The sequence below is a fragment of the Petaurus breviceps genome, unplaced genomic scaffold, assembly GCF_028583685.1.
Source record: "Petaurus breviceps papuanus isolate PSGF00001 unplaced genomic scaffold, PetGlider_PUasm1.0 179, whole genome shotgun sequence".
Classification (NCBI taxonomy): domain Eukaryota; kingdom Metazoa; phylum Chordata; class Mammalia; order Diprotodontia; family Petauridae; genus Petaurus; species Petaurus breviceps.
In genome coordinates this window covers 10,357,962-10,370,116 of record NW_027185779.1, presented here as the reverse complement: position 1 = coordinate 10,370,116, position 12,155 = coordinate 10,357,962, and the positions used below count along the sequence as shown (strand labels likewise).

Below are 12,155 nucleotides of genomic sequence, written 5' to 3'. Positions count from 1 at the left end.
TATGTACTGAAATAAGGCTTTGGTGGAGGAAAGGTGCGTCAGCTGGAATTGATAGAAATATAGTATACAGAAAAGGAACACCATATGGTAATGGTTTTCAAACTTCTTGTTCTCAGGATCAATCCCTTTACCCTATTAAAAATTATTGATGTTACCAGAGCGCTTTTATGTGGACTGTATATACAGAGATTTTTACTGAACTAAAAATTAAAACCAACCATTTTAAAAATACTTATTTCTTTAAAAATAATGGTTGATCTATCACATGTTAACATAAAAACATTTTTTATTAAAAATATTTCCTCTCCCCCCAAATTAGAAGAATGGCATTGTTTTATAGATCTTTGCAAATCTCTTTAATATCTGGTATAATAGAGGGCAACTAGATCTCATTCATATCTGCTTCTGCATTCAATCTGTTATATGTTGTTTTGGTTGAAGTATATGAGGAAAATTTGGCTTCACAGATATGTGGTTAAAAAGGGGAGTATTTTAATAAGGAAATAATATTTTAATATTATTATGAAAATAATTTTGACCCTATGGTCTCCTTGAAAGGATCTTGCGGACCTCCAGGGTCTTCAGATCACACTTTTGAGAGCCATTCTCATATTGTCTAGCCTAAGCTTCCCCTCAGTAAGCAGTCCTCTCTAAAATAGACCTAACAAGAAACTATCTAGCTTTCCTGTAAAGACCTCAAGTGAAGGGAAATTATTCTCCCTCCCTTTTTCTGCTTTTGGAAAGCTCTTACAGTTTTTCCTTATCAAGACTAAATATGTTTCTTTAAATCCTTGACTCTCCCACTGGAGCCAAGTAGAATAAATCTAATTATCTTTTCATTTGAGTACCCTTCAGATATTTGAATACAATCAAGTTCTTCCTAAATTGTTCAGGCTAAATATGGACAGTTCCTTCAACTCATCTTTGAATAACTTAAATCTTGAGGCCCTTGACCATTTCCAGTCATCTTGCTCAGGATGCTTCCCAGCTTATCAGTGTTATTTAAATGTGCCAAAAATTGAACACAGTCTTTAGGTGTGGTCTAACAAGTGGAACTATCAGCTCCCCTGAGCCAGAGACCACCTGGAGGCCTCTTTTCACACAGTCTCAAGTACTGTTAGCTTCATTTTACAAACTGTAGAATTTGTGGGGAGCATATGATGTATACCAATTCTTTTTTTTTTGCTTTTTGGAGGGCAATTGGGGTTAAGTGACTTGCCCAAAGTCACAGGGCTAGTAAGCGTGTCAGGTGTCTGAGGCTGGATTTGAACTCAGGTCCTCATGACTCCAGGGCCAGTGCTCTAGTCACTGCACTACCTAGCTGCCCTGAAAAGCTAACATCTTTTTTTTTTTTGCTTTTTGGAGGGCAGTTGGGGTTAAGTGACTTGCCCAGTTACATGGCTAGTGTGTCAAGTGTCTGAGGCTGGATTTGAACTCAGGTCCTCCTGACTCCAGGGCCAGTGCTCTATTCACTGTGCCACCTAGCCGCCCCTATATACCAATTCTTAATGAGTTTTGGCTGCCATATCAGAATATTGACTCATAATAAAACTTGGAGTCCATTAAGACCCCTAGACTTTTTTCACACTAATTCCTCAAGGACAGGAATATTGCCTGTGGAGTCATAGGACTTGGGTTCAAATTCTACAGTAGATCCTTGTTGCCTATGTGACCATGAGCAAGGCACTAAATCTCTGTGGTCTTTAGTTTCCTCATCTGTAAAAGAGGAGCTAGACTTTCGTGCCTCTGAGGTCCCTTCTACCTCTAGATCATCTTAAACCTTTTTATTTCTTACTCTCTCCATCTGCTGATTCTGACTGAGACCTGGCTCCCTTCTGTTAACAGCATTTTTGTAACATGTTTCTACTGTACAAATAAATGCCTTTGTCAGGCAGAAAAACTCTTTTGGTCTTCAAATATCTTAATAAGGAAGGTTGAAAAAGGAAATTTATGTATATTCTATAGTCTGACTGATAGTATGACCACAGCAGTGCCCTTAGGGTTTTGAGGTTTATTTACAACAACCAGTACAGAGCTTTTTTCTACTGATCCCCCAGGATACTTTTCTTCCTTTTTTAGTAAATTCAAAACCTGACTCACAGGCCCTCAGATCTCACTTCTGCCCATACCAGAGGGTTTTAACATATACATTGATACTCCCTCAAACCCCCCCCTCCCCCAAATTTCAAAGTCTTCACTACACTCAACTTGCATGACCTACTTCTCCACTCCAACTTAGTTAAACACACATATCATCATACCCTTGATGTTACTGTCACCCCTATTTCACTTCAGTGTTCATGAACTCCAAAGTTCCTTTATCTGACTGAATCTTGTATCCTTCCATCCTGTGTCTTACAACCTTTAACACTATTCTTTATGACCTTTAATTTATCATCACCTTGTACACACTGGCTATATACTCTCCTCTCTCCACTACATTTCTCTTCACTTTTTTAAAATCTTTTTTTAAATTAATTTGTTTACTTTTAGTTTACAGGATTCAATTCTACAATTCCTTGAGTTTCACATTTTGTCCCCCTCCATGGCAGCATATAGTCAGGTACAGGATCTGTAAATACTTTCACATTATACATTAGTCAGGTTATAAAGATGGATTGTATCAGTTGGAATGAAAAATGGTAAAGAGAACATAAAACCAAACAATAAAAAAGATCAGGTATTTTGCTTCCATCTGGATATAAACTCAGTTCTTTCTAGTTCTTTCTCTGGATGCATTTCTCTTCACTTTTACACACCAAACTCCTGTCTGTACTTTAGCCTTAATTTCCTCTTCTTACTTTTCTTAACTTCTCAAATTTGACTTCCAGCCTTATGTTTCAACTGAAATTGCTCCCTCCAAAGTTACCAGTGATCCCTAAGTCACCAAATTTTATTATTTCCTCTGAATCCTGATCATTTTTTACCTCTCTGAAACTTTTGATACTGTTGACCATACCCTCCTCCTGGATACTCTGTCTTATCTTAAGTTTTTTCAGGATGGTTTTCTCTCCTAGACTCTTCCTATCAATTGACCATTTTTTCTCATTCCCCTTTGCTTATTCATCATCCATTAACTGGTTTGTATACTGGCATTTGGAGCCTGGGCCTTCTTCTCTTTTTTCTTTATATTCTTTTAGCAGTTTCACCAGGTCCTCAGCACTCTAGACCATATCTTTCTCATCTCTTGGCAGGTTTACTGTGGTAGCCTACTGTTTGGTCTCCCTAGCTTCACTCTTATCTTCTACACAGCTGCCAGAACAGTTTTTCCTAAAGTGCAGATTTGTTCATGTGATATACACACCTCCACCCAGCTCAATAAAACCTAGTAGTTTCTTATTGACAGTAGAATCAAATGCAAATTTTTCTTTTTGTTTTTTAAATCCCTTCACAACTGGTTCTTTCCTACCTTCTAGTTTTCCTCCCCATTTCTCCCCTCTTTGAATTCTGATCTAGTCATGACAATCAAACTTCCTTTGCACTAGAATGTCCCTCTTCCCTGTCTCTCTGCTTCTAGAATTCTTGGGTCTCCTGCTGAAGCACTCTTATGAAGCCTTCCTTGACTTCCTCTAATTCTCAGTGCATTTCCATTAAAAAACTACCTTGTATTAATTTGTGTGTGTGTGTGTGTGTGTGTGTGTGTGTGTGTATATATATATATGTGTTTACGTATGTTTATATTGTTACCTCCAGTAGGGTATAATCTCCTTGAGGGCTAGGACTGTTTTTTTTGTCTTTGTATCCCCAGTGCTTTACACTGCATCTGATGCTCAATAAGTGTTTGTTGGTCTAGATCAGAGGTTCCCAAACTTATTTGGCCTACCGCTGCCTCCTTTAAAAAAAAAAGGTTGTTCAGTGTTCACCTGGAAATCTCCTTTTCTTTAACCCTTTAACAGTTTTTTTGACATTTGTGTTATTTTTTTAAATGAAGTATTTTTTAAGATGATGCATCTTAAATTTAATAATTTATTGTAAATTTGTGGGGTTTTTCTTGTGTTGAAATTTTGATGATGCAATGTTGTCTCATCTAACTCTATTAGTATCGTATTGTAAATAAGTTATTACACTCACCTATTCCTGCTGATGCATGCTGGACTCCTTGACAGTGTGCCAACACTTGTTTGTTAAGTCCTGTTGGTGGACTTGACCACCGATCTGTTGTAACTTGGATTTTGTGTTTATTTCGAAAATATGAGTTTAACTCTTGTTACACAACAAATAAAACATGTATGAATGGTTTTTCAAAATTTTCTTCTCTTATGCTTCCATTGGCCCCTTATTTTTATTCAACACCCCCACTCAAATTGTACCTGAGGCTACTACAGCCCTCCTGGATCATTTTAGTTGCACCCCCTTCCCCATTCCCCCCTAGGGACAGTATCACCCACTTTGGGAACCTCTGGGCTCTAGATTATTGATAAAAATGTTCAGTTGTACAGAGCCAAGGGCAGATCCCTGGATTATTCCACTATTATTACCCTTCTTGTAAATCAATATTGAAATATTGACTGCTTTGAGAGGCTAACTTACTTTGGGATCCAGTCATTCAAATAGTTCTTAATCCCTGTACCTATGTTGTAATTTAGCCAAGGATTTGCTTAACTCCAGAATAGTTGAAAATTAGGATGCTTAGGCATTATTGAATATAGAGAGGTTGTTTATAGTAACAAAAGGATTTTTTTTTCCTTTAAAGGAACATAAAGAGTGACCGAGTCACACCAGAGGAGATAGCTTGCTACTACAAGCACTATGTGAAAGTTATGGGTCTGCAGAAGAATTTCCGAGAAAATACTTATATAACCTCTGTATCAAGACTTTACAGAGATCAAGATGATGACCAAGACAATGATGATATTTCAACACAACAGTTACAAATGGAGAAATCGGCATTTATCAAGAGAAACTGGGAGATTAGAGGCTATCAGAGAATAGCTGATGGCTCTCAAGTCCCTTTTTGTCTCTTTGCTGAGAATGTAGCTCTAGCAACTGGAACTCTGGATTCTCCTACTTATTTGAAAGTTGAAGGGGAAGATTGTCCCTTTGTCTTTCATTCAATGCCAGAATTTGGAGCCGCCATTAGCAAAGGAAAGTTACATGGCAAAGTGGACCCAGTTTTAATTGTAGGTTCTGGACTTACTGCAGCTGATGCTGTGCTGTGTGCTTACAACAATAATATTCCTGTAATCCATGTGTTCCGGAAACGGGTTACTGATCCAAGTTTAATTTTTAAACAACTTCCCAAAAAGCTTTATCCTGAATACCATAAAGTCTATCATATGATGTGTACTCAGTCTTATTCTATTGACTCTACTCTTTCATCAGCTTATACCAGTTTTCCTGAGCACCATGTGCTTTCATTTAAGACAGACATGAAATGTGTTCTTCAGAGTGTCTCTGGATTGAAGAAAATCTTCAAGTTATCTGCAGCAGTGGTATTAATAGGCTCCCATCCTAACCTGTCCTTTTTGAAGGAACAAGGGTATGACTTGGGCCATAATTCAAACCAACCAATTACATGTAAAGGTAATCCTGTGGAAATTGATCCATACACATATGAATGTACTAAAGAAGCTAATCTTTTTGCTTTGGGGCCTTTGGTCGGAGACAATTTTGTACGGTTTTTAAAGGGTGGGGCACTGGGTGTTGTTCGATGTCTAGTTACTAGACAGAAGAGGAAACAGCATTTAATTGTTGAAAGAGGAGGTGGTGATGGTGTAGCATAAAGCCATTGTATTTACAAGTAATAATTCATAGCTAATTCATACGGACAGCTTGCCATCAACATTTTTAATAGTGATTTGCAATCTCATTTTGTTAGGGTTATATTGCCTGACAAGGAGGTACACAACTGTACTCATCATTTTAAAATGTTATAAGAACTTTGTTTTCTTTATTTAAAATTACCTTATCTTATACCACGAGGTATAATTTTCAAATGAATAGAAAACCCTGTCAGTTTGTCTGCCTCTTTAGGCCTTCATTTTAACTGAAGCACTATAATGTTATTTCAAAAGACTTGGTTTCAGTTATTTTTCTTATATTGCTTAGTTTAATTTTCAAAATGTTATTACCTTGAAACTAAAAAATCAGATGATTAAGCCAGGAAGTTGACTTTATATAATTTCAGATCTCAAGGAGAATGTTATGTGGGGAAACACTTTCTTAAAAAGGTTTTATTTATTTTGCCACAGTTTTGTAAATCTCATATATCACTTAGGTTAAGATGGTCTTTAAACAAAAAGAAGATTGTTTAATTCTGAAAGGACTTCTTAATCTTAGACTCTAATAATAATCTGACAGTCCATTAATGTTGGGATATATCTACAAACTTGGCCATTTCAGGACAAATCAATAAAGTATTTTGTGGAGTTTTGTTCTCTACTAGACTTCTATCAAGCTTTCCAATAATACTTTGATTTGAAGTACAACAATAAATTGCTTATAAAAGTGCTCTTATTACTGTGTGAATAGAGTTAATAATTTTAATAGCTCACATTTATACAATATACCTTTTTAAGGATTTTAATGTTTGCAGAGTGCTATGTTATTTCATTTGAGCCTTACAACAATACTGTGAAATAGGTAATATTTCACAAATTTTTACAGATGAGCACACTGAAGCGTTGTAACTTGGGTCACACAGCTAGTGTTAATAGTAGCCTTTTCACTTAGGTTTTCTTGACTTGAAGTCCAGTGTACTTCCTACTACATAGTGTTGTCTCATTAAAACAGTGACTGATTTATGCTGGGAGAAAGTTTGTGACAAAAATGTTTTCTCAAAATAAATCTGTGATAGAGCAATTATTTATATCTTCATTATAAATTATTTTTGGCTTTTGGCCTGCTGGAGGTATTCAAGAAATTATAATTGCTAGCTGGAAAAATGTAAGTCTTTTCCATTTCCAAGGTAATTGTTACTACAGAATATCCAGTTTCTTGTCCCTCTCTTTCCCCCCCTCTGCCCCCACTGGAAACATCTTACAAATATGTTAAATTCTTAATCAATTAAATTTGTTATCTAGGGGCAGCTAGGTGGTGTAATGAGTAAAGCGCCGGCTCCAGAGTCAGGAGGACCAGAGTTCCGTTCTGGCCTCAGACACTTAACACCCACACACACAAAAAAACTAGCCATGGAACCTTGGACAAGTTACTTAACCCCAGTTGCCTCCAAAAGGCAAAAAAAAAAAAAGTTAATAAACTTGCTAAACTAAAAAAAAAAATTTATGGGGATGGCCAGGTAGCACAGTAAGAGCACCGCCCCCAGTGTCAGGATGGCCTGGGGAATCGAATCCCGGCCTCAGACACTTAGCACCCACCCAGAAACACCTGGCCGTGTAACCTTGAGCAAGTTACTTAACCCCAATTGCTTAGGGGTGGCCAGGTGGCTCAGCGAGTAAGAGCACTGGCTCCAGTGTCGGGATAACCTGGGTATCAAATCTGGGCTCAGATACTCAGCACCACACCCAGAAATGACTGGCTGTGTAACCTTGAGCAAGTTACTTAACCCCAGTTGCTTTAAAAAAAAATTATCTGGTCTAATATTTTCATTGATGTTTAATAATTAGAAATGCCATGGTTATAGGAAAACAGAATCATAGCTTTGGAGTTGGGAAAGGATCTCACAGACTATCTAGTTTTGCCAGAACTATCCCCTTGATAGCCACCTGAGTGATAATTTAGCCATACTGCTTAAAGAACTCCAGGTAGTGTTCTGTCATCTGTCAGAAGCCTAATCAAATCAACCTGTTAAGAAATTTTTCCTTGTTAATTCAATAAATGTTTACTAAATGTCTGCTGTGTGTACCAACCACTGTGCTAAATGCTGGAGATACAAAAAGAGGTAAAAGACAGTCCCTGCCTTCAATGAATTTATAATCTAATGTTACCAAGTCATATATAATCTGTCTCCACCATTGCTCCTAATTCTGCCAGCTGGGGGCAAGGAGAAAAGCATACCACATCTTTCACATAAGGATTTATTTATTTATTATCTGTGAGGTTTGTATTCAGTCTGAGGGCCTAGAGGGCTATAGGTTCCCCACCCCTGCCCTAGAATCTTCAATACCTGAATTGCCAAGAGGTTAAGTGACTTGCTGAGGGTAATAACAAAACCAGTATATTTCAGAGACAGGTCTTGAACCCCATCCATATGATAGCACTTGAGGTATTATTCAAGAACTGTTGTAATGGCCCTCTTAAATCCCCAAGCCAACATTCCAGGTTCTTTCAGTTGCTTTTTATATGATATGGTGAGTTTTCTTATTTTGGCTTGACCTAGATTCATTTCCATTTGTTGGTGCCCTTCCCAATATGTGACACCCCAAACTGAACTTGTTACTCCAGATGTGCTCTGCCTTAGTACTATTCTTTGGATACTGCCTTATCACACTGTGACTTATGGAGCTGATAGCAAGGCCACAAGCCCCTCACCCCATCCCCATGCCATTTTCTCTTTTTTTGTTTTTGCTTTTTGGAGGGCAGTTGGGGTTAAGTGACTTGCCCAAAGTCACACAGCTAGTAAGTGTGTCAAGTGTCTGAGGCCAGATTTGATTTCGGGTCCTCCTGACTTCAGGGCCGGTGCTCTATTCATTGTGCCACCTGGCTGCCCCCCATGCCATTTTCAACAGAACTTTCCAGCCACACATTTGATTCAGTGACCCAAAGGGTAGACTCACCCTCACTAAATTCAGTTTAGAGATTAGGCTCTACATTCCAGTCTCTCAAGATTCTTTTGGATTATAAGTGTTGTCCAATCCTTTTACTCTGGTGATTCCTGTGCTATCATCTAATCTACATGTTTTATGCAGATAAGAGTCATCAGAGTCTCCTGAAAGAGGTAGACTATATAGCATTCCTCATATTGCCTATTTAGTAATACTTTAAGAAATTAGTCCAACATTACCTGTTTTTAATGAATCCATATAGTAGGCAGCATTTTGGCATAGTGGGCAGAGAGCTGGCAGCTGATTATATAATGTTGAAAAGATCCCTTATACTGTTAGTGTGCTGGGCAACTCTGTAAGACTAAGAAGCAGAAAGGGCTGATCTTCATTAGAGGAAGTTCCTCAACTGTTCCCTAAAATGAAATAATAGATCTGTGTTTTTGCTTTTGTTTTTTTTTTTTTTTAAAGCAATCGGGGTTAAGTAACTTGCCCAAGGTTACATGGCCAGTGATTTCTGGGTGTGGTGCTGAGTATCTGAGCCTGGATTTGATCCAGGTCATCCTGACACTGGAGCCGGTGCTCTTACTCGCTGAGCTACCTGGCCGCCCCTGTGTTTTTGTTTTTTAATTTTAAAGTGAAGCCAGGCTTGCTCTTAGTGATGACTGATTTCTTTCCTAAATGTTGTTTTTCAGTCATGTCCAACTCCTTGTGATCCTGTTTGGGGTTTTCTTGATGAAGATAGTGGTGTGGTTTTCCTTTTCCTTCTCCAGCTAATTTTACAGATGAAGAAAATGAGGCAAATAGAGTTAAGTGACTTGCCTAGGGTCACACAGTAAATGAGAGTGGATTTGACATTAGGAAAATGGGTCTTCCTGACTCCAGGCCCATCACTCAATCTACTATACCATCTCTAAAGTCAAACACATTGGCGTATTGGAAATGGTGTCATACTTAAATAGAAATAGATCTCTGCAACTGCATATTGACTTAGAAAACCACAAATTAACATGTATTTTTATTTTGTCAAACATTTACCAATTAGGGTCACAATTGACACCTTTCTTTTTTGAAAATGGAGACATTTACTTGTCCCCTGAGTTAGAGCAACTTCCTTTTCATTTTTCAAAGTTTTGTGATAGTGGCTCAACTGTTATATTCACCAGTATAATGAGAATCTGAAGATCTTCCCTGCCCCTTGGCCCCTTGATAGGCTTAAGTGACTCTGAGAACCTTCCCTGATTTGAAGATATACTCTACCCTCTAATACTATGGCTGAATGTGGTCACATGGAGCCTGTGGCTGGAGGCTTGTTTTTCAGGAATGCCCACACCTTGTGACTGTGATTGGGCAGTGGGTCAAGAGAGTTGTGATATATACCCTGATGTGAGGTTTTGGTTTGGGGCTCACTTTGGGAAGAGTTGTGTGATTGGGCCAGACGAGACTCCGGGCAGCAGTTTGAGTGTCCTCCCCACCCAGCTTTGAAAACCCAGATGTTGGCACTTCCCTCTCTCTCTGGTAACTAGGTATGGAAGTAATGGGAAGACAGCTGGAAGCCCTGTTTGCTGATCTGTTTCTCTGTATTTTTTTTTTTTTTGTCTGCTTGTAACGTCTGTTTGTATTCTCTGAAGTTCAGGGTGCTGACTTTTTCTCTTGAACTAGGTAAATGATGTGTTTGATTAAAGTAGGATTGTTAACCCATTTTGAGTTGCTTTCCTTTAGAAAAGCAGATCTAAGAACCTGTGCTAGCAGCCCTCCTGGTTATGCTAGGGTGCTTGCTGCTACAACCAGTTACTTCCAATAACGTTCAGCACATCCAAGTTCATTAAGGGCAAGCTAGGTGTGCTCAATTATCATCTCATGGATATTGAGTTTTAATTCCTTCTTAACCACTTTTATTCTTGCTTTCCTAGCAAGAGAAAACAAATGAAACATGAGAAGTCTTTTTCATCATCCACTGCCCAAGATCTTGTCTACAACAAAACTTTTTTTAAAACCTGTTTTGTTTTTCCTAGAATTCATTAGTGATACCACTGGTAAAGGATATATGCGAAACCCCCTTTGGATGCATTCTCAGTCATTTGCCATTTTATCTTCTGTGCATTTTATTTAGAATTCATTAATTATTTCCTTGTGCATCTCTAGCATCCTTTCTCCCAACAGTTTTTTTTTTTTTTTTTCCGTCAGAATTTTGTTCTTGAGTTTCTCATTACTTTTTGGTAGGCTTCTATAGAATTTTAAGCCAGGTGATCCTACCTGGCTTAGCCTTTCTAATTTATATGAAAATTGCTCCATCAAAATGTAGGGCACATACATATCATTGTATGTATACACTTCTTACTTTGAGCAAATTCAGAGGTGGAATGGTGACCCTCCAGTTCCTTTTAATGATTAGAGTAGCATCCACAATAGTAGTGCATTGACTTCTTGAGAGCTATTGCACCTCTATACTTAAATTTTATATGCAACTATATTACCTGGCTTGTCAGAAATATCCTGTTTTTTCCCTTCCCCTATCTTTTCAGATAAAGACCATCTTGATCAGATCCACTACACTCCAGACAATTATATTTTTACTGGCTCCTTATTAGGTGCCCTCCATCACTGTCAAAGAGCCCATCATTCTTTTATGTTAAACAGTGATGCATAAAACTAGATTACATTCTCAGATACCATTTCTTAAGTAAACTATTGACTTAGCCAAACCTGCCTTTCCTTTAGTTATGGAAATAGCTCCTGTGTCCTGTAAGGTGCAGCTTCTTCCCCAAACCATCATAATCTCTGAAGAGGCTTTCATTCTGGGAATATTCCTCAGAAGGCAGTAGATTCTCCTGTACTAAAAGAGACTAGCTAGCCCTTTGATAATGTTGTTCTGGGGATTCTTTTTCATGTCTGAATTGACATAGATGGCTGGTAGAAATGTGATTGGTGGGTAGATCTGATAAGGCCTGGGAGTCATTCCACTGTGTTCTATATACACATTTCTGAAAGGCAGCATACTTCTCTGTTCATTTCAAGTCAAATCTTAGTACTTTTAACAAGGAGTTATCTGCTTACAATTCCTCTGCCTCTGTTTAGTAGAAGGCAGCCTCTCTCCTGGTGGCATCTGCGTATCATTGCTCTCAGGCACAAGAAGCTACTTCTCCCTCAAAATGTTAGAGATCTGCCCTCTGTGTTGGGGATTCTCTTTGGCACTCTAGTGAAGCTTATGGATGCCTTTTCAGAATGCATTTAAATGCATAAAATAAAATGAACAGAATTGCAAAGAAAAGCAATTATATTGAAATAACAGTTATCAAAAAACATTCATGGACCCCAGGTTAAGAATCCTGACTGTATGGGAAGAAGCTCACCCTTATTACATAGCTACCATGACTCAGTGGCTTTTTTTTACCTTCTATTTATCATATATTACATCCTTCAAACCTCCTGATTCAGGTTTCTATCCCCTGTTGCTCTGAATTTTTTTTTGTTTTCTCTTTTAAATACTTAAAT

General features: G+C 38.0%; 1 protein-coding gene across 1 annotated transcript in view; it reads left to right on the top strand.

The window, feature by feature from the left end:
* Positions 1-6,456, top strand: part of OSGIN2 (oxidative stress induced growth inhibitor family member 2) — a 28,277-nt gene extending 21,821 nt beyond the window's left edge. The window contains exon 6 of the mRNA XM_069086685.1: positions 4,694-6,456. Coding sequence (XP_068942786.1) covers positions 4,694-5,723 — 1,030 coding nt within the window. The 3' untranslated portion in view covers positions 5,724-6,456. The remainder of the gene's footprint in view (positions 1-4,693) is intronic.
* The last annotated feature ends 5,699 nt before the right edge of the window (positions 6,457-12,155 follow it).